The sequence below is a fragment of the Anomaloglossus baeobatrachus genome, chromosome 9 (genome assembly GCF_048569485.1).
Source record: "Anomaloglossus baeobatrachus isolate aAnoBae1 chromosome 9, aAnoBae1.hap1, whole genome shotgun sequence".
In the NCBI taxonomy this organism is placed as follows: Eukaryota; Metazoa; Chordata; class Amphibia; order Anura; family Aromobatidae; genus Anomaloglossus; species Anomaloglossus baeobatrachus.
The window spans coordinates 213447474-213474114 of NC_134361.1; the positions used below are offsets into that span (position 1 = coordinate 213447474).

Here is a 26641-nt window from a genome sequence, read left to right on the forward strand (position 1 = left end):
ATAATACAGGAGGTAACTCAGGATCAGTAATGTATGTACACAGTGACTGCAGCAGCAGAATAGTGAGTACAGCTCTGGAGTATAATACAGGATGTAACTCAGGATATGTAATGTATGTATATAGTGATTGCACCAGCAGAATAGTGAGTGCAGCTCTTGAGTATAATACAGGATGTAACTCAGGATATGTAATGTATGTATATAGTGATTGCACAGCAGAATAGTGAGTGCAGCTCTGAGTATAATACAGGATGTAACTCAGGATCAGTAATGTAATGTATGTACACAGTGATTGCACCAGCAGAATAGTGAGTGCAGCTCTGGAGTATAATACAGGAGCTAACTCAGGATCAGTAATGTAATGTATGTATACAGTGACTGCACCAGCAGAATATGAGCGCAGCTCTGGAGTATAATACAGGATGTAACTCAGGATATGTAATGTATGTATATAGTGATTGCACCAGCAGAATAGTGAGTGCAGCTCTGGAGTATAATACAGGAGGTAACTCATGATCAGTAATGTATGTACACAGTGACTGCACCAGCAGAATATGAGCGCAGCTCTGGAGTATAATACAGGATGTAATTCTGGCCTATTGCTCTATCACGCACGGCTCAGCACTCGCTTTCCTTTCTGTCACCCTCTGCAGGGTTTTGGTCGGCCAGACACGCATCGACCATGGAGTTGATAAAAGTGAAGTATCCAGACTATGAAGTGACGTGGTCAGATGAAGGATACTGAATCCCGGACCCCCGGCGACCTGTCTGATGCCGATGTCACACGTACGGAGAAGCTGCCTGTTCAGCCTTTGCTCACCAAGGGGGCAGCGTTGTGTGTTATCTCACCAGCCTAGTGCATCATTCCCATTGGCTGTGACCCGGCCGGTGTGAGCAGCGGTGAAGTTATCCTTTATTAGGGCAGCGCCACCTGCTGGCTGCAACTGAAATAGTCAGGACCAAGTACTTTTTTGGATTTCTTCACTGCCTGCAGTCAACAGGGGGGGGTGTAAGACCCCTCATACCAGTGACTATTGCCTTATGGTATTGCGTACAGTGTCCCTTATGCCGGACCCTCCATGTCTGATCTTTGCCATTGCTGAACCCTATGTAAATAAATGCCCGTCCTGGTGATGTATCGTCTGGCTCTTTGTCATTAATACGTGTGCAACTAAGGAAACTCCATATTTTTTTACTGATTACTTCTGTTACCAGCAGCTTTGGATGTGACTGGAGAGGAATGGGCGCATCAGGGGGTGCCTTATGCTCCATTACGGCATCTCTGTACCCCATAATACAGGAGCGGCGCCTCGTTTGCTTTATCATCAGTCTGTATTCTGTCGGTGGGTATATTCCTACGCTGGCGCGGGTGGCATCAGACAGACGGGCAGGAAACCTCCCGCTGACTCTCTGGACTGTGAATCCGGAGGTCAAGCTCTGCCAACCTGTGCAAGTAATAAGACGGAAGAGACTGCGGGGAGGCGACAGCAGCGGTCCACACCGTGGGGATATCTGTCTGCAGGTTAGGGAGATTGTGTGTGTGTGTGTGTGTGTGTGTGTGTGTGTGTGTGTATGTATATATATATATATATATATATATATATATATATATATATATATATATATATATATATATATATATATATATATATATATATAATCATTACAAACGTGTGTCCCTGCAAACACTCTGTGCTGCTGGGGGGTCACCTGTTACCATTGGCTGGCTATGATCCCCCTCAAGGCAGGATGCCAAGACGTTCAGCCCAGTCCTCCTGAGAGGCTTCATTCATTCTATCGACAAGACCAACATGCTCCTGTCCTGAAATCCTCTGTGCTGCTGGCGTCACTGCTCCTTCTATATAACAGTCCATCACTTCCTTAGCGTCCCTCCCTCTTTTCCTGAAATCCTCTGTGCTGCTGTGATCACTGCTCCTTCCACTCTGTATCATTGTTCTTTCTCTCTAGGTCCCTGCCCTTCTCGCACTCCTGTTCTGAAATCCTCTGTGCTGCTGTGGGGCTGCTTTATTCCCCCCTCCTCCAGACACTGCTCTTTCCACTCTGTATCATTGTTCTTTCTATCTAGGTCTACCCCTCTTACTCCTGCTCTGAAATCCTCTGCGCTGCTGTGATCACTGCTCCTTCCTATCTGTATCCTTCTGACCATTCTCTCTAGGTTCCCCCCCCTCCTCTCGCACTCCTTCCATCCTCTGTGCTGCTGTGGGGCTGCTTGATTCCCCCCCACCCTCCTGCCATCCTCTGTGCTGCTGTGGGGCTGCTTTATTCCACCCTTCGGACAGTGCTCCTTCCACTCTGTATTATTGTTCTTTTTCTCTAGGTCCCTGCCCCTCTCGCACTCCTGAAATCCTCTGTGCTGCTGTGATCACTGCTTCTTCCACCCTGTATCCTTCTGTCCTTCCTCTCTAGGTCCCCCCCTCCTCTCTCACACCTGAAATCCTCTGTGCTGCTGTGGGGCTGCTCTATTCCCCCCTTTGGACAGTGCTCCTTCCACTCTTCTGTTTTTTTCTCTCTAGGTCCCCCCCTTCATACTCCTAACATCCTCTGTGCTGCTGTGATCACTGCTCCCTTCCACTCTGTATCCTTCCGTCCTTTCTCTCTAGATCCCCCCCCTCTCGCACTCCTGACATCCTCTGTGCTGCTGTGGGGCTGCTTTATTCCCCCCCTCCTAACGCTGCTCCTTCCACCCTGTATCCTTCTGTCCTTTCTCTCTAGGTCCCCCCTCCTCTCGCACTCCTGACATCCTCTGTGCTGCTGTGGGGCAGCTTTATTCCCCCCCTCCTGACGCTGCTCCTTCCACCCTGTATCCTTCTGTCCTTTGTCTCTAGGTCCCCCCCTCCTCTCGCACTCCTGACATCCTCTGTGCTGCTGTGGGGCTGCTTTATTCCCCCCCTCCTGATGCTGCTCCTTCCACCCTGTATCCTTCTGTCCTTTCTCTCTAGTTCCCCCTCCTCTCGCACTCCTGACATCCTCTGTGCTGCTGTGGGGCAGCTTTATCCCCCCCCCCTCCTGACGCTGCTCATTTCTCAATCGCACTTGGATCATAAATTCTTGGAACCAATATTTTATGGCTTTACAGCCGGGCTGAGTAGCAGAGTTTGGTGCTAAGGTCAGATGCGGTGTCGGTGGTGTAAGGGCTAGTGCGTGTCACAGTCGGGTCACGACGCGCTGCGTGGGAAGAATTTTACCTTTTTGGGCACAAATTAACCCTCACATTGACCGGTTATCGGCTTCAGCAAACCGTCAACTGGGAAGTAAGTCGGCGACATTTCCTATTCACTGACGGCAAGCAGAGGTATGGCAGCGCAGTGTATTACATAGGAGATGATGGGGAGCCGCTGTGATGAGACCGGGCCTGGTCCCCGCTGATGTTCTGAGTCCCGGGGGTCACTACACTGTTATTTTTCGTAGTTATCGGCTGGTAGGTGGCGCTCTTTCCCCGATGTAGGCGCAGTTATGCTGCGGTCCTCGCTCCCGCCTGCTCTGTCTCACTCTTGTGGCGCTCTTGTCCCGGTGTAGGTGCGGTTACGCTGCGGTCCTCGCTCCCGCCTGCTCTTCCTTACTCTTGTGGCGCTTTCCTGCAGATCCCGGGCGTCACACGTCGGCTCGGCCGGGGGTGAAAGTCCACTTCCCTCTTCCTCAGAGATTCCTCTTTGGAGTTCATCATGCGGAGGGCACACATCACCCTGCTCCTGCTCGCTCTGCTCAGCGCAGGTAAGTCCAGGCGCGAGGGGTCCGCCGGTCCGGGCTACCTGGCATTGAAGGGGTTAATCGTGGCGGTATCGCACGGTAGAGATGGATGGTGTGTAGCGGTATTATGGAGGAGTGACGGGGGGCGCTGTATTTCAACTCAGCGTCTGTAGGTGGCTGCATAAGCCGGCCTCATTCATGGCCACGGGGGATGGGAAACTGGGATCCCCCTCATATACTTGTATGTATGATGAAGCCTACAAATGCTAGCCCCCCGGACGTATGATCGATCCTATAAACTCCGGCCCCCCGGATGTATGATCAATCCTATGAACGCTAGCCCCCCCCCGGATGTATGATCGATCCCACAAACACTAGCCCCCGCCATGCCGTCTGCCCATACAATCCTGTGGACAGCGGCCGGTGGTGCGGAGCTCACTGATACCAGCGCGTCCTGTAATAGGAGCCTCCAGGGTAACGAGTCCGTTCCTGATGTTTCTTCCTCTCAAATCTTCCCCATCACCTGTGAGTGATATTACCGAGATGTGCAAGGAACCGCAGCAACTCAGCCACAAAGTGGAGACCCCATCATGTTACAGAGCGGGGGGCTGAGTGCTGAGGAGCAGAGGGCAGAGGAGTCTCCACCACTCCGCTGACCCACATAACTGCAGAAGCCAGACCTGCTCTGGTAACATCAGCACAAATACTGCCCACCGGGGGCTTCATGACCGTACATCACCAAGCACAATGCCGAGCCCTACATCACCAAGCACAATGCCGAGCCGTACATCACCGAGCACAATGCCGAGAGCCGTACATCACCAAGCACAATGCCGAGCCGTACATCACCAAGCACAATGCAGAGCCGTACATCACCAAGCACAATGCCGAGCCATACATCACCAAGCACAATGCCGAGCCGTACATCACCAAGCACAATGCCGAGCCGTACATCACCAAGCACAATGCCGAGCCGTACATCACCAAGCACAATGCAGAGCCGTACATCACCAAGCACAATGCAGAGCCGTACATCACCAAGCACAATGCCGAGCCCTACATCACCAAGCACAATGCCGAGCCGTACATCACCAAGCACAATGCAGAGCCGTACATCACCAAGCACAATGCCGAGCCGTACATCACCAAGCACAATGCAGAGTCCGTACGTCACCAAGCACAATGCCGAGCCGTACATCACCAAGCACAATGCAGAGCCGTACATCACCAAGCACAATGCAGAGCCGTACATCACCAAGCACAATGCCGAGCCATACATCACCAAGCACAATGGCGAGCCATACATCACCAAGCACAATGCAGAGCCGTACATCACCAAGCACAATGCCGAGCCGTACATCACCAAGCACAATGCAGAGCCGTACATCACCAAGCACAATGCAGAGCCGTACATCACTAAGCACAATGCCGAGCCGTACATCACCAAGCACAATGCCGAGCCGTACATCACCAAGCACAATGCAGAGCCGTACATCACCAAGCACAATGCAGAGCCGTACATCACCAAGCACAATGCCGAGCCGTACACCACCAAGCACAATGCTGAGCCGTACATCACCAAGCACAATGCAGAGCCGTACATCACCAAGCACAATGCCGAGCCGTACACCACCAAGCACAATGCCGAGCCGTACATCACCAAGCACAATGCCGAGCCGTACATCACCAAGCACAATGCCGAGCCGTACATCACCAAGCACAATGCCGAGCCCTACATCACCAAGCACAATGCCGAGCCGTACATCACCAAGCACAATGCAGAGCCGTACATCACCAAGCACAATGCCGAGCCCTACATCACCAAGCACAATGCAGAGCCGTACATCACCAAGCACAATGCCGAGCCGTACACCACCAAGCACAATGCCGAGCCGTACATCACCAAGCACAATGCAGAGCCGTACATCACCAAGCACAATGCAGAGCCGTACATCACCAAGCACAATGCCGAGCCGTACATCACCAAGCACAATGCCGAGCCGTACATCACCAAGCACAATGCAGAGCCGTACATCACCAAGCACAATGCCGAGCCGTACATCACCAAGCACAATGCAGAGCCGTACATCACCAAGCACAATGCCGAGCCGTACATCACCAAGCACAATGCCGAGCCGTACATCACCAAGCACAATGGCGAGCCATACATCACAAGCACAATGCAGAGCCGTACATCACCAAGCACAATGCCGAGCCGTACATCACCAAGCACAATGCAGAGCCGTACATCACCAAGCACAATGCAGAGCCGTACATCACCAAGCACAATGCCGAGCCGTACACCACCAAGCACAATGCTGAGCCGTACCATCACCAAGCACAATGCAGAGCCGTACATCACCAAGCACAATTGCCGAGCCGTACACCACCAAGCACAATGCCGAGCCGTACATCACCAAGCACAATGCCGAGCCGTACATCACCAAGCACAATGCCGAGCCCTACATCACCAAGCACAATGCCGAGCCGTACATCACCAAGCACAATGCAGAGCCGTACATCACCAAGCACAATGCCGAGCCCTACATCACCAAGCACAATGCAGAGCCGTACATCACCAAGCACAATGCCGAGCCGTACACCACCAAGCACAATGCCGAGCCGTACATCACCAAGCACAATGCAGAGCCGTACATCACCAAGCACAATGCCGAGCCGTACACCACCAAGCACAATGCCGAGCCGTACATCACCAAGCACAATGCCGAGCCGTACATCACCAAGCACAATGCCGAGCCCTACATCACCAAGCACAATGCAGAGCCGTACATCACCAAGCACAATGCCGAGCCGTACATCACCGAGCACAATGCCGAGCCGTACATCACCAAGCACAATGCCGAGCCGTACATCACCAAGCACAATGCCGAGCCGTACATCACCAAGCACAATGCAGAGCCGTACATCACCAAGCACAATGCCGAGCCCTACATCACCAAGCACAATGCCGAGCCGTACATCACCAAGCACAATGCAGAGCCGTACATCACCAAGCACAATGCAGAGCCGTACATCACCAAGCACAATGCCGAGCCGTACACCACCAAGCACACTGCCGAGCCGTACATCACCAAGCACAATGCAGAGCCGTACATCACCAAGCACAATGCCGAGCCCGTACACCACCAAGCACAATGCCGAGCCGTACATCACCAAGCACAATGCCGAGCCGTACATCACCAAGCACAATGCCGAGCCCTACATCACCAAGCACAATGCCGAGCCCTACATCACCAAGCACAATGCCGAGCCGTACATCACCAAGCACAATGCAGAGCCGTACATCACCAAGCACAATGCCGAGCCCTACATCACCAAGCACAATGCCGAGCCGTACATCACCAAGCACAATGCCGAGCCGTACATCACCAAGCACAATGCCGAGCCGTACATCACCAAGCACAATGCCGAGCCCTACATCACCAAGCACAATGCCGAGCCGTACATCACCAAGCACAATGCAGAGCCGTACATCACCCAAGCACAATGCCGAGCCCTACATCACCAAGCACAATGCCGAGCCGTACATCACCAAGCACAATGCAGAGCCGTACATCACCAAGCACAATGCAGAGCCGTACATCACCAAGCAACAATGCCGAGCCGTACACCACCAAGCACACTGCCGAGCCGTACATCACCAAGCACAATGCAGAGCCGTACATCACCAAGCACAATGCCGAGCCGTACACCACCAAGCACAATGCCGAGCCGTACATCACCAAGCACAATGCCGAGCCGTACATCACCAAGCACAATGCCGAGCCCTACATCACCAAGCACAATGCAGAGCCGTACATCACCAAGCACAATGCAGAGCCGTACATCACCGAGCACAATGCAGAGCCGTACATCACCGAGCACAATGCCGAGCCGTACATCACCAAGCACAATGCCGAGCCGTACATCACCAAGCACAATGCCGAGCCGTACATCACCAAGCACAATGCCGAGCCGTACATCACCAAGCACAATGCTGAGCCGTACATCACCAAGCACAATGCCGAGACGTACATCACCAAGCACAATGCTGAGCTGTACATCACCAAGCACAATGCTGAGCCGTACATCACCAAGCACAATGCTGAGCCGTACATCACCAAGCACAATGCCGAGCCGTACATCACCAAGCACAATGCCGAGCCGTACATCACCAAGCACAGTGCCGAGCCGTACATCACCAAGCACAATGTAGAGCCGTACATCACCAAGCACAATGCCGAGCCGTACATCACCAAGCACCATGTAGAGCCGTACATCACCAAGCACAGTGCCGAGCCGTACATCACCAAGCACAATGTAGAGCCGTACATCACCAAGCACAATGCCGAGCCGTACATCACCAAGCACAATGCCGAGCCGTACATCACCAAACACAATGCCGAGCCGTACATCACCAAGCACAATGCCGAGCCGTACATCACCAAACACAATGCCGAGCCGTACATCACCAAGCACAATGCCGAGCCGTACATCACCAAGCACAATGCCGAGCCGTACATCACCAAGCACAATGCCGAGCCGTACATCACCAAGCACAATGCCGAGCCGTACATCACCAAGCACAATGCCGAGCCGTACATCACCAAGCACAATGCCGAGCCGTACATCACCAAGCACAATGCCGAGCCGTACATCACCAAGCACAATGCCGAGCCGTACATCACCAAGCACAATGCTGAGCTGTACATCACCAAGCACAATGCTGAGACGTACATCACCAAGCACAATGCTGAGCCGTACATCACCAAGCACAATGCCGAGCCGTACATCACCAAGCACAATGCCGAGCCGTACATCACCAAGCACAATGCCGAGCCCTACATCACCAAGCACAATGCCGAGCCGTACATCACCAAGCACAATGCCGAGCCGTACATCACCAAGCACAATGCCGAGCCGTACATCACCAAGCACTATGCCGAGCCGTAATCTTAATCTTCGGCACAAAACATTGTGGACATTGTGGTTGTTGACCTCCTCCTTTTTCTTCACAGCGGGTCCTTCCTCCTCATCCTCCTGTGATGGCCGCACTGAGAGCCCGCTGTAACTTTCTATGTGACTGCTGGGACTGCGCAGATGAACGTGGCTGCGGTGAGACATCGGACCCCTGTGTCCTGGTTTTGGGGGGGTGGGGTATTCCTCTGTGTGATCTCCGTCTCCTCTCTCCAGGGTATCACCGGGACTCTCCGGTTTGGGGGAGACCCTTCAGCTGCGACTTTGAACACGATGATTGTGGCTGGAGAGATATAAGCACCTCCGACTACCGATGGGTGCGAGACCCAGTGGAGTTCCCCCGTATGGAGGTCACGACCCCACAGCGATCACACCCTGAGTAACCGATGGGGTAAATGTCATTACTGCACCCCCCCCCACCCCCCCACCCCCCCCCCGGTTACTAACGAGGCGGGCCACTCTTCTCCCCGCAGGTTGGTTCATGATGGCGGAGGGTCAGAGTGGTAAATCCGCCGTATCTGCGCGGCTGCAGTCACCGGTCATGAGAGACGCCGCCGCCACGTGTGAAGTCCACGTCCACTACCACATGTTCTCTGCAGGTGCGATAACCCCCAAAAATGTACTTTTATCTATTAGTGACTTTGTATAAAAAGTTCTTGTATGCAGATTCCCCGCAGGTGAACGGGGAGCCTCTCCCTGCAGCTCGCGGATCAGACGCAGACGTACACCGCCTGGGAGAGCGGCCGGAGCAGCGCCAACTCGTGGAGGACAGCGGTACTGTACACTGCAGGATCCCCGGAGAATTCCAGGTAAAACGCATGTTTCCCCCCCACAACAGATCCCCGACTAACGAGTGACGTTCTGATCACCTGTCTGTCCTGTAGATCATCGTGACGGCATCTCGGGAGGCGCTCAGCCGGGGGGAGCTCGCTGTGGACGATCTGGAATTCCGACATTGCAGTCTCCAAGGTATTATATAACTGCTATAATACTGCCCCTATGTACATGAATATATCTACTATAATACTGCCCCTATGTACAAGAATATATCTACTAAAAATACCGCCCCTATGTAGAAGAATATAACTACTATAATACTGCTCCTATGTACAAGAATATAACTACTATAATACTGCCCCTAAGTACAAGAGTATAACTACTATAATACTGCTCCTATGTACAAGAATATAACTACTATAATACTGCCCCCTATATACAATAATATAACTACTATAATACTGCCCCTATGTATAAGAATATAACTGCTATAATACTGCCCCCTATGTACAAGAATATAACTACTATAATACTGCCCCCCTATGTACAAGAATATAACTACTATAATACTGCCCCTATGTACAAGAATATAACTGCTATAATACTGCTCCTATGTAAAAGAATATAACTACTATAATACTGCCCCTATGTACAAGAATATAACTACAATCATACTGCCCCTATGTACAAGAATATAACTACTATAATACTGCCCCTATGTACAAGAATATAACTACTATAATACTGCCTCCTATGTACAAGAATATAACTACTACAACACTGCCCCCTTTGTACAAGAATATAACTACTATAATACTGCCCCCTATGTACAAGAATATAACTACTATAATACTGTCCCCTATGTACAAGAATATAAATTAACTACTATAATACTACCCCTATGTACAAGAATATAACTACTATAATACTGCCCCATATGTACAAGAATATAACTACTATAATACTGCCTCCTATGTACAAGAATAAAACTACTATTATACTGCTCCTATGTACAAGAATATAACTACTATAATACTGCCCCTATGTACAAGAATATAACTACTATAATACTGCCCCCCTATGTACAAGAATATAACTACTATAATACTGCCCCCTATGTACAAGAATATAACTACTATAATACTGCCTCCTATGTACAAGAATAAAACTACTATTATACTGCTCCTATGTACAAGAATATAACTACTATAATACTGCTCCTATGTACAAGAATATAACTACTATAATACTGCCCCTATGTACAAGAATATAACTACTATAATACTGCCCCCTATGTACATAGAATATAACTACTATAATACTGCCCCTATGTACAAGAATATAACTACTATAATACTGCCCCTATGTACAAGAATATAACTACTATAATACTGCCCCCTATGTACAAGAATATAACTACTATAATACTGCCCCTATGTACAAGAATATAACTACTATAATACTGCCCCTATGTACAAGAATATAACTACTATAATACTGCCCCCTATGTACAAGAATATAACTACTATAATACTGCCCCCTATGTACAAGAATATTAACTACTATAATACTCCCCCTATGTACAAGAATATAACTACTATAATACTGCCCCTATGTACAAGAATATAACTACTATAATACTGCCCCTATATACAAGAATATAACTACTATAATACTGCACCCTATGTACAAGAATATAACTACTATAATACTGCCCCTATGTACAAGAATATAACTACTATAATACTGCCCCCTATGTACAAGAATATAACTACTATAATACTGCCCCCTATGTACAAGAATATAACTACTATAATACTCCCCCTATGTACAAGAATATAACTACTATAATACTGCCGCCTATGTACAAGAATATAACTACTATAATACTGCTCCTATATACAAGAATATAACTACTATAATACTCCCCCTATGTACAAGAATATAACTACTATAATACTGCCCCTATGTACAAGAATATAACTACTATAATACTGCCCCTATGTACAAGAATATAACTACTATAATACTGCCCCCTATGTACAAGAATATAACTACTATAATACTGCCCCCCTATGTACAAGAATATAACTACTATAATACTGCCCCTATATACAAGAATATAACTACTATAATACTGCCCCCCTATGTACAAGAATATAATTACTATAATACTGCTCCTATATACAAGAATATAACTACTATAATACTGCCCCTATGTACAAGAATATAACTACTATAATACTGCCCCTATGTACAAGAATATAACTACTATAATACTGCCCCTATGTACAAGAATATAACTACTATAATACTGCCCCCTATGTACAAGAATATAACTACTATAATACTGCCCCCTATGTACAAGAATATAACTACTATAATACTGCCCCTATATACAAGAATATAACTACTATAATACTGCCCCCCTATGTACAAGAATATAATTACTATAATACTGCTCCTATATACAAGAATATAACTACTATAATACTGCCCCTATGTACAAGAATATAACTACTATAATACTGCCCCTATGTACAAGAATATAACTACTATAATACTGCCCCCTATGTACAAGAATATAACTACTATAATACTGCCCCCTATGTACAAGAATATAACTACTATAATACTCCCCCTATGTACAAGAATATAACTACTATAATACTGCCCCCTATGTACAAGAATATAACTACTATAATACTGCCCCCTATGTACAAGAATATAACTACTATAATACTGCCCCCTATGTACAAGAATATAACTACTATAATACTGCCCCCTATGTACAAGAATATAACTACTATAATACTGCCCCTATGTACAAGAATATAACTACTATAATACTGCTCCTATATACAAGAATATAACTACTATAATACTGCCCCCTATGTACAAGAATATAACTACTATAATACTCCCCCTATGTACAAGAATATAACTACTATAATACTGCCCCCTATGTACAAGAATATAACTACTATAATACTGCTCCTATATACAAGAATATAACTACTATAATACTGCCCCCTATGTACAAGAATATAACTACTATAATACTGCTCCTATATACAAGAATATAACTACTATAATACTCCCCCTATGTACAAGAATATAACTACTATAATACTGCTCCTATGTAAAAGAATATAACTACTATAATACTCCCCCTATGTACAAGAATATAACTACTATAATACTGCCCCTATGTAAAAGAATATAACTACTATAATACTGCCCCTATGTACAAGAATATAACTACTATAATACTCCCCCTATGTACAAGAATATAACTACTATAATACTGCCCCTATATACAAGAATATAACTACTATAATACTGCCTCCTATGTAGAAGAATATAAGTGCTATAATACTGCCTCTATATACAAGAATATAACTACTATAATACTGCCCCTATATACAAGAATATAACTACTATAATACTGCCTCCTATGTAGAAGAATATAAGTGCTATAATACTGCCTCTATATACAAGAATATAACTACTATAATACTGCCCCTATATACAAGAATATAACTACTATAATACTGCCTCCTATGTAGAAGAATATAAGTGCTATAATACTGCCTCTATATACAGGAATATAACTACTATAATACTGCCTCTATGTACAAGAATATAACTACTATAATACTGCCCCTATATACAAGAATATATCTACTATAATACTGCCTCCTATGTAGAAGAATATAACTACTATAATACTGCCCCTATATACAAGAATATAACTACTATAATACTGCCTCCTATGTAGAAGAATATAACTACTATAATACTGCCCCTATATACAAGAATATATCTACTATAATACTGCCTCCTATGTAGAAGAATATAAGTGCTATAATACTGCCTCTGTGCTGTGATTCCCGCTCTCAGCGTTGCAGGCGGTGTGTGGGCACGGGCAGGAGCGCTGTGTTCGCGGTAGTTGCGTAGATGCGGGCGCTCGGTGTGACGGCACTGATGACTGTGGTGATGGTTCGGATGAGGTCGGCTGCGGTGAGTTTCTGCACATTATATATATGGGGGGCCGGGTGGTCTCTGGGTTTGGCGCTGTGCGTTGGTGTCTGGCGCTCAGTGACATTGGATGCTCCGGGAAGCGCTCGATGACCTGAATTCATGGGATATATTCGGGGTGACTCGCGTGGAGCACTCCGTATCCCCCAATATCAGCCGTAGTACTGGAGCACAGCCCCCCGCACACAGCGGATGGAGGGCTCTGCAGGATGAGGTGCCGCCTCCTTTCGGCCATATTGCTTCTCGTGTTCCTCTATTGTTCCTCCTGTCATTCTCCTTTTAGACACTTTCCAGTCCTGCAGCTTTGAGAAAGATCCGTGTACATGGAACTCCACATGGGAGCGAGTGGACGGGTATAACGGGGAGCCGGAGCGAGACCACTCCACCAACAGCCGAGCAGGTGACCGCACTGCTTAGATACAGCTCAGCACACAGTATCACAGGAGGGGATTAGATACACGGCTCAGCAGACAGTATCACACAGGAGAGGATTAGATACACAGCTCAGCAGACAGTATCACACGGGATAGGATTAGATACACAGCTCAGCAGACAGTATCACACCGGAGAGGATTAGGTACACAGCTCAGCAGACAGTATCACACAGGAGAGGATTAGATACACAGCTCAGCAGACAGTATCACACAGGAGAGGATTAGATACACAGCTCAGCAGACAGTATCACACAGGAGAGGATTAGATACAGCTCAGCAGAACAAGTTGTCATTATATGATGGGGTTGTAGTCCTCTGTGCCTCTCTCTTTGGTGTTTGGGGGTCGGGGGTCCGATAATTTTACAATAATTAGTTTCATTATTTTGTATTTCCCTTTATTCTAGGTTTTTTCCTTCGGGCTCCTCAGAGCGGCGCTCACAGGCTGGAGGGCCCCCCCGGTGCGGGCTGACGGCACGGACCCCTGCTACGTATGTCACCGTCCTATTATGCCCCATTATCCCCTGTTGTGGGGGTCTCAGACCCTGAAGTCCGTGGGTTGGGTCTGGAGGTGTAGAGACGTCAGTAGCCCAGACCCCGATCGGACGAGCCCAATCTGCCTAATGCTGCCCCCATGTAACACCCCCTTACTGACCCCCAGTACTGAATGATATGGGGACGGCCATGATGGATCTCAGTGGATGTAAACAGTTGTCGCCTCCATGGGGCTTTATACGATGCATTGCAGTCTATGGGGGTCTCCGTACAGGTGGGACCCTCTGCTGTGTCAGTAGGGCAGTGACTGGGGGGTCTCCGTACAGATGGGACCCTCTGCTGTGTCAGTAGGGCAGTGACTGGGGGTCTCCGTACAGATGGGGCCCTCTGCTGTGTCAGTCGGGCAGTGACCGGGGGTCTCCGTACAGATGGGACCCTCTTCTGTGTCAGTAGGGCAGTGACTGGGGGTCTCCGTACAGATGGGACCCTCTGCTGTGTCAGTAGAGCAGTGACTGGGGGTCTCTGTACAGATGGGACCCTCTGCTGTGTCAGTCGGGCAGTGACCGGGGGTCTCCGTACAGATGGGACCCTCTGCTGTGTCAGTAGGGCAGTGACTGGGGGTCTCTGTACAGATGGGACCCTCTGCTGTGTCAGTAGGGCAGTGACTGGGGGTCTCCGTACAGATGGGACCCTCTTCTGTGTCAGTAGGGCAGTGACTGGGGGTCTCCGTACAGATGGGACCCTCTGCTGTCAGTAGGGCAGTGACTGGGGGTCTCCGTACAGATGGGACCCTCTGCTGTGTCAGTAGGGCAGTGACTGGGGGTCTCCGTACAGATGGGACCCTCTGCTGTGTCAGTAGGGCAGTGACTGGGGGTCGCCGTACAGATGGGACCCTCTGCTGTGTCAGTAGGATAGTGACTGGGGGTCTCCGTACAGATGGGACCCTCTGCTGTGTCAGTAGGGCAGTGACTGGGGGTCTCCGTACAGATGGGACCCTCTGCTGTGTCAGTAGGGCAGTGACTGGGGGTCTCCGTACAGATGGGACCCTCTGCTGTGTCAGTAGGGCAGTGACTGGTGGTCTCCGTACAGATGGGACCCTCTGCTGTGTCAGTAGGGCAGTGACTGGGGGTCTCTGTACAGATGAGACCCTCTGCTGTGTCAGTAGGGCAGTGACTGGGGGTCTCTGTACAGATGGGATCCTCTGCTGTGTCAGTAGGGCAGTGACTGGGGGTCTCCGTACAGATGGGACCCTCTGCTGTGTCAGTAGGGCAGTGACTGGGCGTCTCCGTACAGATGGGACCCTCTGCTGTGTCAGTAGGGCAGTGACTGGTGGTCTCCGTACAGATGGGACCCTCTGCTGTGTCAGTAGGGCAGTGACTGGGGGTCTCTGTACAGATGAGACCCTCTGCTGTGTCAGTAGGGCAGTGACTGGGGGTCTCTGTACAGATGGGATCCTCTGCTGTGTCAGTAGGGCAGTGACTGGGCGTCTCCGTACAGATGGGACCCTCTGCTGTGTCAGTAGGGCAGTGACTGGGGGTCGCCGTACAGATGGGACCCTCTGCTGTGTCAGTAGGGCAGTGACTGGGGGTCTTCTGATTGTGGCTTTGCCCCTGCAGCTCGTGTTTTATTATTACATGGATGGATCTGACGTGGCCTCGCTCTCCGTGGGTTATCGCCTCACTGGCTCCGAACAGAAGGACAACGTAGAGTTAAAGCTGCTCGGCCGGAGGGGCGCCCTGTGGATCCGGGAGAAAGTCTCCTTTCCTCCGTCCAACCAGTCATTCCAGGTGATCCTCGCTGTCCCTGGATGGTGATGCCTCCGGCTCGTCGGCATCCTCTAGGGATGTGATGATTAAAGCCGCTGTCCCCGCTGATGGCCGCTTTTCCTTACTCGCTGGCTGCTTCTTACTGACGCGTTTTATTCTTTTTCTTCCCAGGTTTTTATTGAGGGCTCTGGTGACGGCGCGGCCGGCGTCCTAGCAGTGGACGATCTGATCCTGTCTCCTGGGTGCGCGGTGAAGAGTAGGTGCCGATTCATCAGTACTTTAATTTTCGCAGTGATGATGGGTGCAGCATCGGACCTGAGTTTTCGCCTCCGGCTCGCTTCCAATGTCCTATCCAATCTCCAGCACATGCGGCCAGTGATACCTTCGTGCACCGCTGTATCTGCCCCTCGCCAACATGGTTCCTTTCATGGCTTCACCTGATGCTTGTCATCCCCATCATCACCCAACACTGATGCTTGTCATCCCCGTCATCACCCGACGCTGATGCTTGTCATCCCCTTCATGGCTTCACCTGATGCTTGTCATCCCCATCATCGCCCAACGCTGATGCTTATCATCCCGCGACACTGATGCTTGTCATCCCCCAACGCTGATGCTTGTCATCCCCTTCATGGCTCCGCCTGATGCTTGTCATCCTCACCCGACGCTGATGCTGGTCATCCCCATCATCCCCCAACGCTGATGCTTGTCATCCTCATCATCACCACGCTGATGCTTGTCATCTCCTTCATGGCTCCACCTGATGCTTGTCACCCCCATCATCGCCATCATCCCCGTCATTGCCCATCGCTGATGCTTATCATCCCCGTCATTGCCCATCGCTGATGCTTGTCATCCCCGTCATCATCCGACACTGATGTTTGTCATCCCCTTCATGGCTCCACCTGGTGCTTGTCATCCCCATCATCCCCCAACGCTGATGCTTGTCATCCCCATCATCATCCGACGCTGATGCTTGTCATCCCCGTCATCATCCGACGCTGATGCTTGTCATCCCCGTCATCATCCGACGCTGATGCTTGTCATCCCCGTCATCATCCGACGCTGATGCTTGTCATCCCCATCATCACCAGATGCTGCCGATTTTTTCCAAAGTAATATAAAAAAACCCAAGCTTCAGATTTTAGGGTTGAGGGCACATCCACCGCAAAGCTCCATTGCTCACTGTATTTGTAGTATGTTTGTCCAGGGGTCTCGTCCCCCGTATTCCTGCATCACCCTGTAATGATGTCCATCGATTTTGCAGATGAATCCGCAGGATCGGTGAAGTCCTCGGCCCGGTTGGACGGCGCGGTCCGGAGTGTGAGGGAAGCTTGTACACCAGGTAGGACGACCCTCTATGCAGCACTCGGGTGCGTTCATTACCTCCACCTATCCTAAAGTGATGGTGTGTCCTACAAAAGTCACCATTACGAGATTTTTGTGGAAGTTGTGGGGTGCCCCCCGCAGTGGTCACTGCAGAGTAGGGGCCATGTGCACAATAAGGGGATGAGGGACCTGATGTTTCTTTTTTTTGGCTATGATTTTTTTTTTTCTACAGCAAATAGGAGCAGTGTTGTCGGATGGACGGATGTCAGTATCGGGGCGTACAAATGGGGACTGTCAACTACAGGTAAAGACCCCTATAATGACCCCATCTGCTGGGCCCTTCCATGGCTGCATCATTCTGCGTCTTCTATGTGGACGCCATTCTTTACGGATCCGTAATTCCACCTCTATTTTCGTAATAGGTTAAAAATATTCCATGAAATCACAAATCAATATTTCCTTCCTATCCAAGACCCGTATAAAAGCCAGGGGGTGTCAGGGCAGCTGCCGAGATCCGGACCCCCGAGGTACATACTGCAGCTGATGATTTTTTTTAATTCTCTTTTAGGCCCCCCCCTGACCCTGCTGAAAGCGGAGGGGAATTTAAAGACTGACGCCGTATCCCTCAGCCCCGTCCTGTGCCCCGCCGCCCCGTCCTGTATTAACATGACGTACTACCTCCACACTGGTCCTGCAGGTCAGTATTGTGCCGCCATCCTCTGCTGTGGTGTAAATATAAACAGGTCCTGAGAGCCGTGTCCCTGTCTGTTTTAGGCTTCGTCTCTCTAAGTGTGTGGGATCCGCAGCTCGATGCGCACTCACACGTCTGGCAGAGTCGTGGAGAAAAGAGCAAGGAGTGGACAACTGTTCTGATCCGTCTGAGAGAACAACCGCAAAACTTCCAGGTAACAGACGAGGAACTTGTGTAGAAGAGCGAATAGTGGACGGTTATCAATGAACAAGAGAGAAATGCAAGTCCCCTCTGTATCCGGTGACCGCCCGTCTCCTCCGTCCTCAGTATTCAGTGACCGCCCGTCTCCTCCGTCCTCAGTATTCAGTGACCGCCCGTCTCCTCCATCCTCAGTATTCAGTGACAGCCCGTCTCCTCCATCCTCAGTATTCAGTGACTGCCTGTCTCCTCCATCCTCAGTATTCAGTGATTGCTCATCTCCTCCGTCCTCAGTATTCGGTGACCGCCCGTCTCCTCCGTCCTCAGTATTCAGTGACCGCCCGTCTCCTCCATCCTCAGTATTCAGTGACAGCCCGTCTCCTCTGTCCTCAGTATCTGGGGACCGTCCGTCACCTTCGTCCTTTCAGTGACCGCCCATCTCCTCCATCCTCAGTATTCAGTGATAGCCCGTCTCCTCCGTCCTCAATATTCAGTGACCGCCCGTCTCCTCCGTCCTCAGTATTCAGTGACCGCCCGTCTCCTCCGTCCTCAGTATTCAGTGACCGCCCGTCTCCTCCGTCCTCAGTATTCAGTGACCGCCCGTCTCCTCCGTCCTCAGTATTCAGTGACCGCCCGTCTCCTCCATCCTCAGTATTCAGTGATAGCCCGTCTCCTCCGTCCTCAATATTCAGTGACCGCCCGTCTCCTCCGTCCTCAGTATTCAGTGACCGCCCGTCTCCTCCGTCCTCAGTATTCAGTGACCGCCCGTCTCCTCCGTCCTCAGTATTCAGTGACCGCCCGTCTCCTCCGTCCTCAGTATTCAGTGACCGCCCGTCTCCTCCGTCCTCAGTATTCAGTGACCGCCCGTCTCCTCCGTCCTCAGTATTCACTGACCGCCCGTCTCCTCCGTCCTCAGTATTCAGTGACCGCCCGTCTCCTCCGTCCTCAGTATTCAGTGACCGCCCGTCTCCTCCGTCGTCAGTATTCAGTGACCGCCCGTCTCCTCCGTCGTCAGTATTCAGTGACCGCCCGTCTCCTCCGTCGTCAGTATTCAGTGACCGCCCGTCTCCTCCGTCCTCAGTATTCAGTGACCGCCCGTCTCCTCCGTCCTCAGTATTCAGTGAACGCCCGTCTCCTCCGTCCTCAGTATTCAGTGAACGCCCGTCTCCTCCGTCCTCAGTATTCAGTGAACGCCCGTCTACTCTGTCCTCAGTATTCAGTGACCACCTGTCTCCTCCATCCTTAGTATTCGGTGACAGCCCATCTCCTCCGTCCTCAGTGACTGCCCGTCGCCTCTGTCCTCAGTATTCGGTGACCGCCCGTCTCCTCCGTCCTCAGTATTCAGTGACTGCCCGCCTCCTCCGTCCTCAGTATTCAGTGACCGCCCGTCTCCTCCGTCCTCAGTATTCAGTGACCGCCCGTCTCCTCCGTCCTTAGTATTCAGTGAACGCCCGTCTCCTCCGTCCTCAGTATTCAGTGAACGCCCGTCTCCTCTGTCCTCAGTATTCAGTGACCACCAGTCTCCTCCATCCTTAGTATTCGGTGACAGCCCGTCTCCTCCGTCCTCAGTGACTGCCCGTCGCCTCTGTCCTCAGTATTCGGTGACCGCCTGTCTCCTCCATCCTTAGTATTCGGTGACAGCCCGTCTCCTCCGCCCTCAGTGACTGCCTGTCGCCTCTGTCCTCAGTATTCGGTGACCGCCAGTCATCTCTGTCCTCAGTGACCGCCGGTTGCCTCCGTCCTCAGTATATGTAGGCGCCTGTGCGTGTTTACACCTTGGGGCTCCATGTATGTGTATATAATGCGCGGTATTTCTCCAGTGTATATATGATGGGGGCAGTATTGATCCTGGAGTTTCTCTGCCCCTTGTAGCTGGTTCTGGCGGGAGCCGTGGACCCCGGAGTTTTTGGGAACTGGAGCGCTGCAGTGAGTGAGATAAAGGTTTTCAGCTGCGAGAAGGAGGCGGCTGAGGACGGTAAGGAACGCTGGGCGGTTGTACGTGTTGGGGTGAAGCAGATTTGTATTTATCGTTATTGTTTTTCTGGATTTTCAGCGCCGGTGACTTGTAATTTTGAGACCGGGCCGTGCGGTTGGCATCAAGATACAAGAGACGAGATTGACTGGGAGACGGGCACTTTATCCGACCACACAACAGGGCAGGGTGAGCTGCTCCGCCGCCGGCCCGTCTGTCCACTCCGGATGGTTGTGGCCGCACTAAGCTTCTTTCTTCCGCAGGTGGTTATATGTTTGTGGCTGGGGGGTCTCGCTCGGATCGTGGTACGAAGGCTCGTCTGTTGTCCTACCCCAAATCTGTGGCATCTGACACCTCCTGCCTGTCCTTCTACTACAGAATGTTTGGCCCTGACACAGGTGAGGATGTTACGCCCCGGCTTGCGTGGGGTGCACAAACTTTTGCTGACCGCAGTAGTCTTGTCAGATGTCAGTCTGCAATGAAGAAACAAGGCGGACCGCCATACAGTCACTAATAAATCCTTTATTTCTGGGGGGAATCCAGGCACCCTAAACCTGTACAGCAAATATGACGGAGGGGAAGAAAAGTTACTCTGGACGAGCACGGGAACCCGAGGGAATCGGTGGCACCAGGAAATGGTGACACTCACAAGCAAGAAGTACGAGGTACGTGACCGGGAGGCGCATTCTTGGCACATGGTCCTGTGCCGCCGAGGACGTGGTGCCCCGATCTATTACAGGTCATTATACTGATCTTCATTCATGTCTCAGCTCATCTTCGAGGTGGTGCGTGACGGCTCCATCGGCCACATCGCCATCGATGACATCACGGTGATGAGCGGCCCCTGCGCTGCGCCCACCCGCTGCTCTTTTGAGGCTGGATCCTGCGGCTTTTCCTCCGAGGGGACATATAAGTGGCAGTTACACCAGAACGTCCCCTTCAGCCACCAGCCGGGCCCGTCCTACGATCACACCCTGCAGAGCTTTACAGGTACGAGCTGCGCCTGCGCAGACGGTGGCTGAGCGGCACAGACACAGCTATATATGTATGTTGGTATCCGCAGGGCACTACATGGCGGTGGACACCAGCAACGGTAACCTGCCCAAGAAGTCGTCTGCGCTTCTAACGTCCAGCGTGTACAATGCCCGGCCGCACCTCGGCTGCCTGAGCTTCTGGTACCAGATGGGGGGCACCAGCCCAGGTCAGTACACGAGCTGCGGGCACACGATCACCCCCGGCTGGCACCATATCAATGGTAATATCGTACGTGTGTCTGTGTGAATTCGGCAGGAACGTTCATCGTGTCTATTGAGGATGACAATGGAAAGAAGAAAGTTAAGAGAGAAATTCTGCGGATCTCAGATGCAAAACCAGGCAGCTGGCGGTACGGGAGCGCAGCTCTGCAGGCCGAGGTGCAATGGAAGGTAATGCAGATGCAGAGCATCCATCTGGCAGGTTCAGCGCCACCTCCGGCTACAGGTGGCTCCTGGTGGAGCAGGTTAATAAAGTTGAGCTGCAGTAGCAGAAACCATCTATAGATCTGTTGTGGCACAGTTTAATATTGGACGGCAGCTTGAAATAATGAGATGGAAGTGCAACCGGCCATCCGGTGACAGTGTACAGGAACAGCTGTATCCGTTCCTTCGTTGGGCGCCGACACCGTCCGCTCCCTCGTTGGGCGCCGACACCGTCCGCTCCCTCGTTGGGCACCGACTCAGTCCGCTCCCTCGTTGGGCGCCGACTCCCGTCCGCTCCCTCGTTGGGCGCTGACTCAGTCCTCCTTCTTGTAGTTGCTCTTGGAGGCGGTTGGTGCAGGGGGAGATCGTTCTTACATCGCTGTGGACGACATTCACATCGCCCATCACTCCTGTCCAGAATCAGGTACCGTATCCATCGTCATACAGGTACTCTCGTCCATTCATCATGGGCACTCCCACTGATGAGGCAGTGGCACTATCTGGTAATACTGTGAGTCTTCACTGCCATAAACTGTTCTCTTTTGCAGCATCTTGTGACTTTGAATCGGGGTCGTGTTCTTGGAGCAATGTCCACATTCCCTTCATGGATACATACGACTGGGACTGGACGAACGGAGGAGCCATAAACAAGCCGAGCGCTGCTCCGGAGAAGGATCACAGCCTGGGCTCTGCAGAGGGTGAGGTGCACAGCCTAGTGAGAGCAATCTAGAGAGCCCCTTTAATATCTGACCCCACAATGTAATGATCCGGCAGGACACTACGCCTTTGTGGACACGGGGGCGCTGCATGCCGAGGGGACATCCGCCTGGCTGCTCAGTGAGCACCTGTCAGCGACTGCGGGATCCTGCTTCACCTTCTCCTACCGCACAGACTCCTCGGACCATTACCGTAAGTCACGTGCACTAGTGGTCGGCCTCCATTACCCACTATAACCATCCACAGCACGGTTCCAGGCTGTGACTCCTAACCTGACGTCCTACCCTGTACCAGATTTGGCACTACTCGTTTCCTCTTTTGTTTGCAGATCTGGGGGAGATGGTCCTGTATGTGACCGGAGCTCAGGGGCTGCTGCCCGTATGGGCACTACACGGGTATCACAGCGGAGACTGGCAGGAAGAGAAGCTGCAGCTGAACAGCACCGGGGAGTTTCAGGTAGGCTGGCCGGTGCAGTCCTGCAGCAGGGGGGCCGGTGCGCTCAGCCAACGTCCTGCAGCAGCCGGGCCGGTGCGCTCAGCCAACGTCCTGCAGCAGCCGGGCCGGTGCGCTCAGCCAACGTCCTGCAGCAGCCGGGCCGGTGCGCTCAGCCAACGTCCTGCAGCAGCCGGGCCGGTGCGCTCAGCCAACGCCCTGCAGCAGCCGGGCCGGTGCGCTCAGCCAACGCCCTGCAGCAGCCGGGCCGGTGCGCTCAGCCAACGTCCTGCAGCAGCCGGGCCGGTGCGCTCAGCCAACGTCCTGCAGCAGCTGGGCCGGTGCGCTCAGCCAACGTCCTGCAGCAGCCGGGCCGGTGCGCTCAGCCGGCAGCCAACGTCCTGCAGCAGCCGGGCCGGTGCGGTCAGGCAACGTCCTCCAGCAGCCGGGCCGGTGTGGTCAGCCGGCAGCAGCTCACGTTCTTTCTCTTTACAGATTATATTTGAGGCAGTGAAGGGCAGTCGCCCACACTCTGCCGTCATCTCTCTGGATGACCTGACGTACACCCCGGACAGGCTCTGCAGCAGTGTCGTAGAGACTCCAAAAGGTAAGCACCCACCCCGAGGATGCTCATTTCCAGTACAGTCACTAATATAAGCCAGGCCCCTTCCCCACCGCAGTATGGATGGCTGGCAGCGCTGTCATCTGCCGCAGTGCCCACTCACTATAGTTCTAAATACTGATGGTTCACCTTCCGGCCGAGCTCTCAGCAGAACGTGTTCTTTCAGGTAAAGACAATTCGGGTCGGACCTGGGCCATCGTCATCGGAGTGCTCATCGCCGCGCTGTGTCTGCTGCTCGTCTTCCTCCTGTACCGCAGATGGAGGAGGAATAGGCTCGCCGATCCATCACTGCCGGAAGAAGCCGACGACATCGAGGGTTTCGATAACGTGTCGTATGATATCGACTCTTCAGAGGGTTGAGAAAACCAAAATATGCTGCAAAATCAGTCCATGCTTTACTGTCCAATAAATCCTGTCTATGGAAAGCGTCTCTTATTGTGCAGCAGATCCACCCGTCCACCCACAAATCACCGGGGTCCTAATGCCATACAGCGAGCTCCATCCTAACTCCCACTCACTACCAGGGGGCGTTATGATTCAGTGACCGAGGAGGATAAAAAAAAAAAGGGAGGGCAAAAACTAGGAAATCCAGAGAATCACCAGAGTGGTTGGAAACTCAGCTGACTGCAGACCTCACACTGACGACACAACTAGAAGTAGCCATGGAACGAGCCTACAATGACCTGGTCGCCTCGACACAGCCGGAGAACTAATTCTTCCTAAAGGAAGAAAAATACCGATAGCAAATCTGCCTCAGAGCAGTTCCCAAAGATATAGAGAGCCCCCAAACATATAAAGCCGGGGAGACAAGATGAAACACAGTACACAGGCAGAAAACAGATTCAGCAAAGATGAGGCCCAAACTAGCTATATAGCAAAGGACAGAAAAGAACACTGTCTGTAGCCGTGCAGTACCCTAAAAAAAAACCAAAAAACACCTGATGGGAAAAAAGCTGAGACCACACGATCTCTCCCCCACTATATCAGTACTCTAGTGTTACTGGGATCCAAGCAAAACACTAATATAGGAGGAAGGACTGAAATTAGTACCAAGCATGATAAAACACAAATATATTGCATAATATGGAGCAAAGTACACAGACATTACCAGCAGGCAAAGATCCAACTCCACAGGCGAAAAATCAGGAGACAAGCCTTAGTACCTTCAAAATAAACAGGAAAATGGAAACAAAACCAGCAGAGGTACAAAGAGCAACTTATCTGTTAGGAGCTCAGGTAGAAACAGAAGATAGGGCAGACTTCAGAATGTCCACAGCACCACAGGAGACCACATTGATCACCGGCACAGACCAAGAGATAACTACTGTTATACAGGCCCAGTCTAAACAACCTGATTGCCAATCACCATCAGCTGTCTGGCTTCTGTTAAGCAGACCAACTCCACTACCAGCACTGGGCACAATAGGGAGTCCCAAACCAGAACCCAGTCCAAATGTGTTCACAACTGTGATACCAATGTGATATGACTGAAGTTTGAATGTAATTAGATAGGAATCATAATCATAAGATAGGAGTGATCCCAGATATTATTTGATCCATCAATAATTCAGTATCAAAGAAGATGTCCTTTGGATAATATTTCACTAATACCAAGTAATACATGTCACACAGGTTTCTGAAGCAGTTTTGAAGATAAAAGAAGTAACATTTACAGTTCCACTTACAGGAAACTTGTGGTTAGCGTAAAGACAGGTTGAAGGAAGTTTGCATATGAAATTTACGGCTCATTGCAATATTTCGCTAACACTATGGCCGACCACAGTTGGTCAGTTGACCACTGGCTAAATGTGCAGGAAATGTGCAGGAAGCTACTGGTGCCCACAGCAGCTTGTGGTCAAGTTACATGAACATGACTCAGCTGTCATATGCTGGTGACCATGTAAACCCAACCTACAATATTTTCCTATAAAAAATACACCGAACTCGCTTAATGTTAGGGAAATACCTTCCAGGACATTGAAGTGTACGTACGCACTGTTCCTGTGATGCCATGCCAAGATGCCATGTTGATTCCTTATCATTAACTCGAGTTCCCTCCGATGTGAAAGGATTGCTACAACATAACGGTAATGTTGATGCATATTTCTGTTATTGTATAAGTTTCTATGACTATAGTTCTTATGCCTATGTACCATTGACTATATATATATTCATGTGCTATTAAAATAAATAGTATCTTGCTATAAAGAATATTAGTATTCGTGCCTGATTAGGATATCAGTGAGCGCTTCGTAAGTACGGGCTTTCAGCCCCCTTCTTAGTAGAATTTAGCAAGACATAAATTGGCGTAGTCGGCAGGATTACTTCTATTAGAAGTAATTTAACAAATTTTTGTAATTTAGAAATTAAAAACATATATTTGGCAAATTTCCAGATATTTTTCAATCTTTTTGCATAGTGTCAAAATGTTCAGAAAACGTAAGGATAATGTTAAGGAGGTTGTTGTGGAGATCCCCACCTGGATTGAGGCTCCCTACAATCTTATAGCACATGAATTGGTCAATTGTGGATTGGCAGAACAATGGCAGAATAAGCTTAAGGGTTGTGTACCTACTGATGTTGTGAATGTACTCGGTAGTGACCCTGTGAAAACAGGTGATGTAGTGTCTTGTGGATTGGCAGAACAATGGCAGAATAAGCTTAAGGGTTGTGTACCTACTGATGTTGTGAATGTACTCAGTAGTGCCCCTGTGAAAACAGGTGATGTAGTGTCTTGTGGATTGGTAGAACAATGGCAGGACAAGCTTATGGGTAGTGAAGCTACTGATGTTGTGAATGTACTCAGTGGTGCCCCTGTGAAAGCAGGTGATGTAGTGTCTTTAGCACGGCACAAACAATGGCAGGATAAGCTCAAGGGTAGTGAAGCTACTGATGTTGTGAATGTACTCAGTGGTGTCCCTGTGAAAGCAGGTGATGTAGTGTCTTTAGCACGGCACAAACAATGGCAGGACAAGCTTATGGGTAGTGAAGCTACTGATGTTGTGAATGTACTCAGTGGTGCCCCTGT

At 50.4% G+C, this 26641-nt stretch overlaps 1 protein-coding gene across 1 annotated transcript; it reads left to right on the plus strand.

Annotated features, from left to right (window-relative positions):
* The first annotated feature begins 3621 nt into the window (after positions 1–3621).
* MAMDC4 (MAM domain containing 4) lies at positions 3622–24038 on the plus strand. Its single transcript, XM_075324415.1, is given in 33 exon segments — positions 3622–3732; positions 8727–8767; positions 8769–8823; positions 8902–9011; positions 9013–9076; positions 9159–9284; positions 9352–9368; positions 9370–9469; positions 9472–9494; positions 9570–9654; positions 13366–13485; positions 13787–13903; positions 14342–14385; positions 14387–14425; positions 16046–16216; positions 16367–16451; positions 17463–17540; positions 17757–17828; positions 18093–18221; positions 18299–18429; positions 20286–20388; positions 20467–20574; positions 20649–20783; positions 20929–21050; positions 21156–21375; positions 21449–21586; positions 21676–21809; positions 22176–22266; positions 22391–22540; positions 22617–22751; positions 22888–23015; positions 23487–23598; positions 23780–24038. Coding segments are annotated over 33 exon segments (3426 nt in total). The 5' UTR covers positions 3622–3683; the 3' UTR covers positions 23974–24038.
* The last annotated feature ends 2603 nt before the right edge of the window (positions 24039–26641 follow it).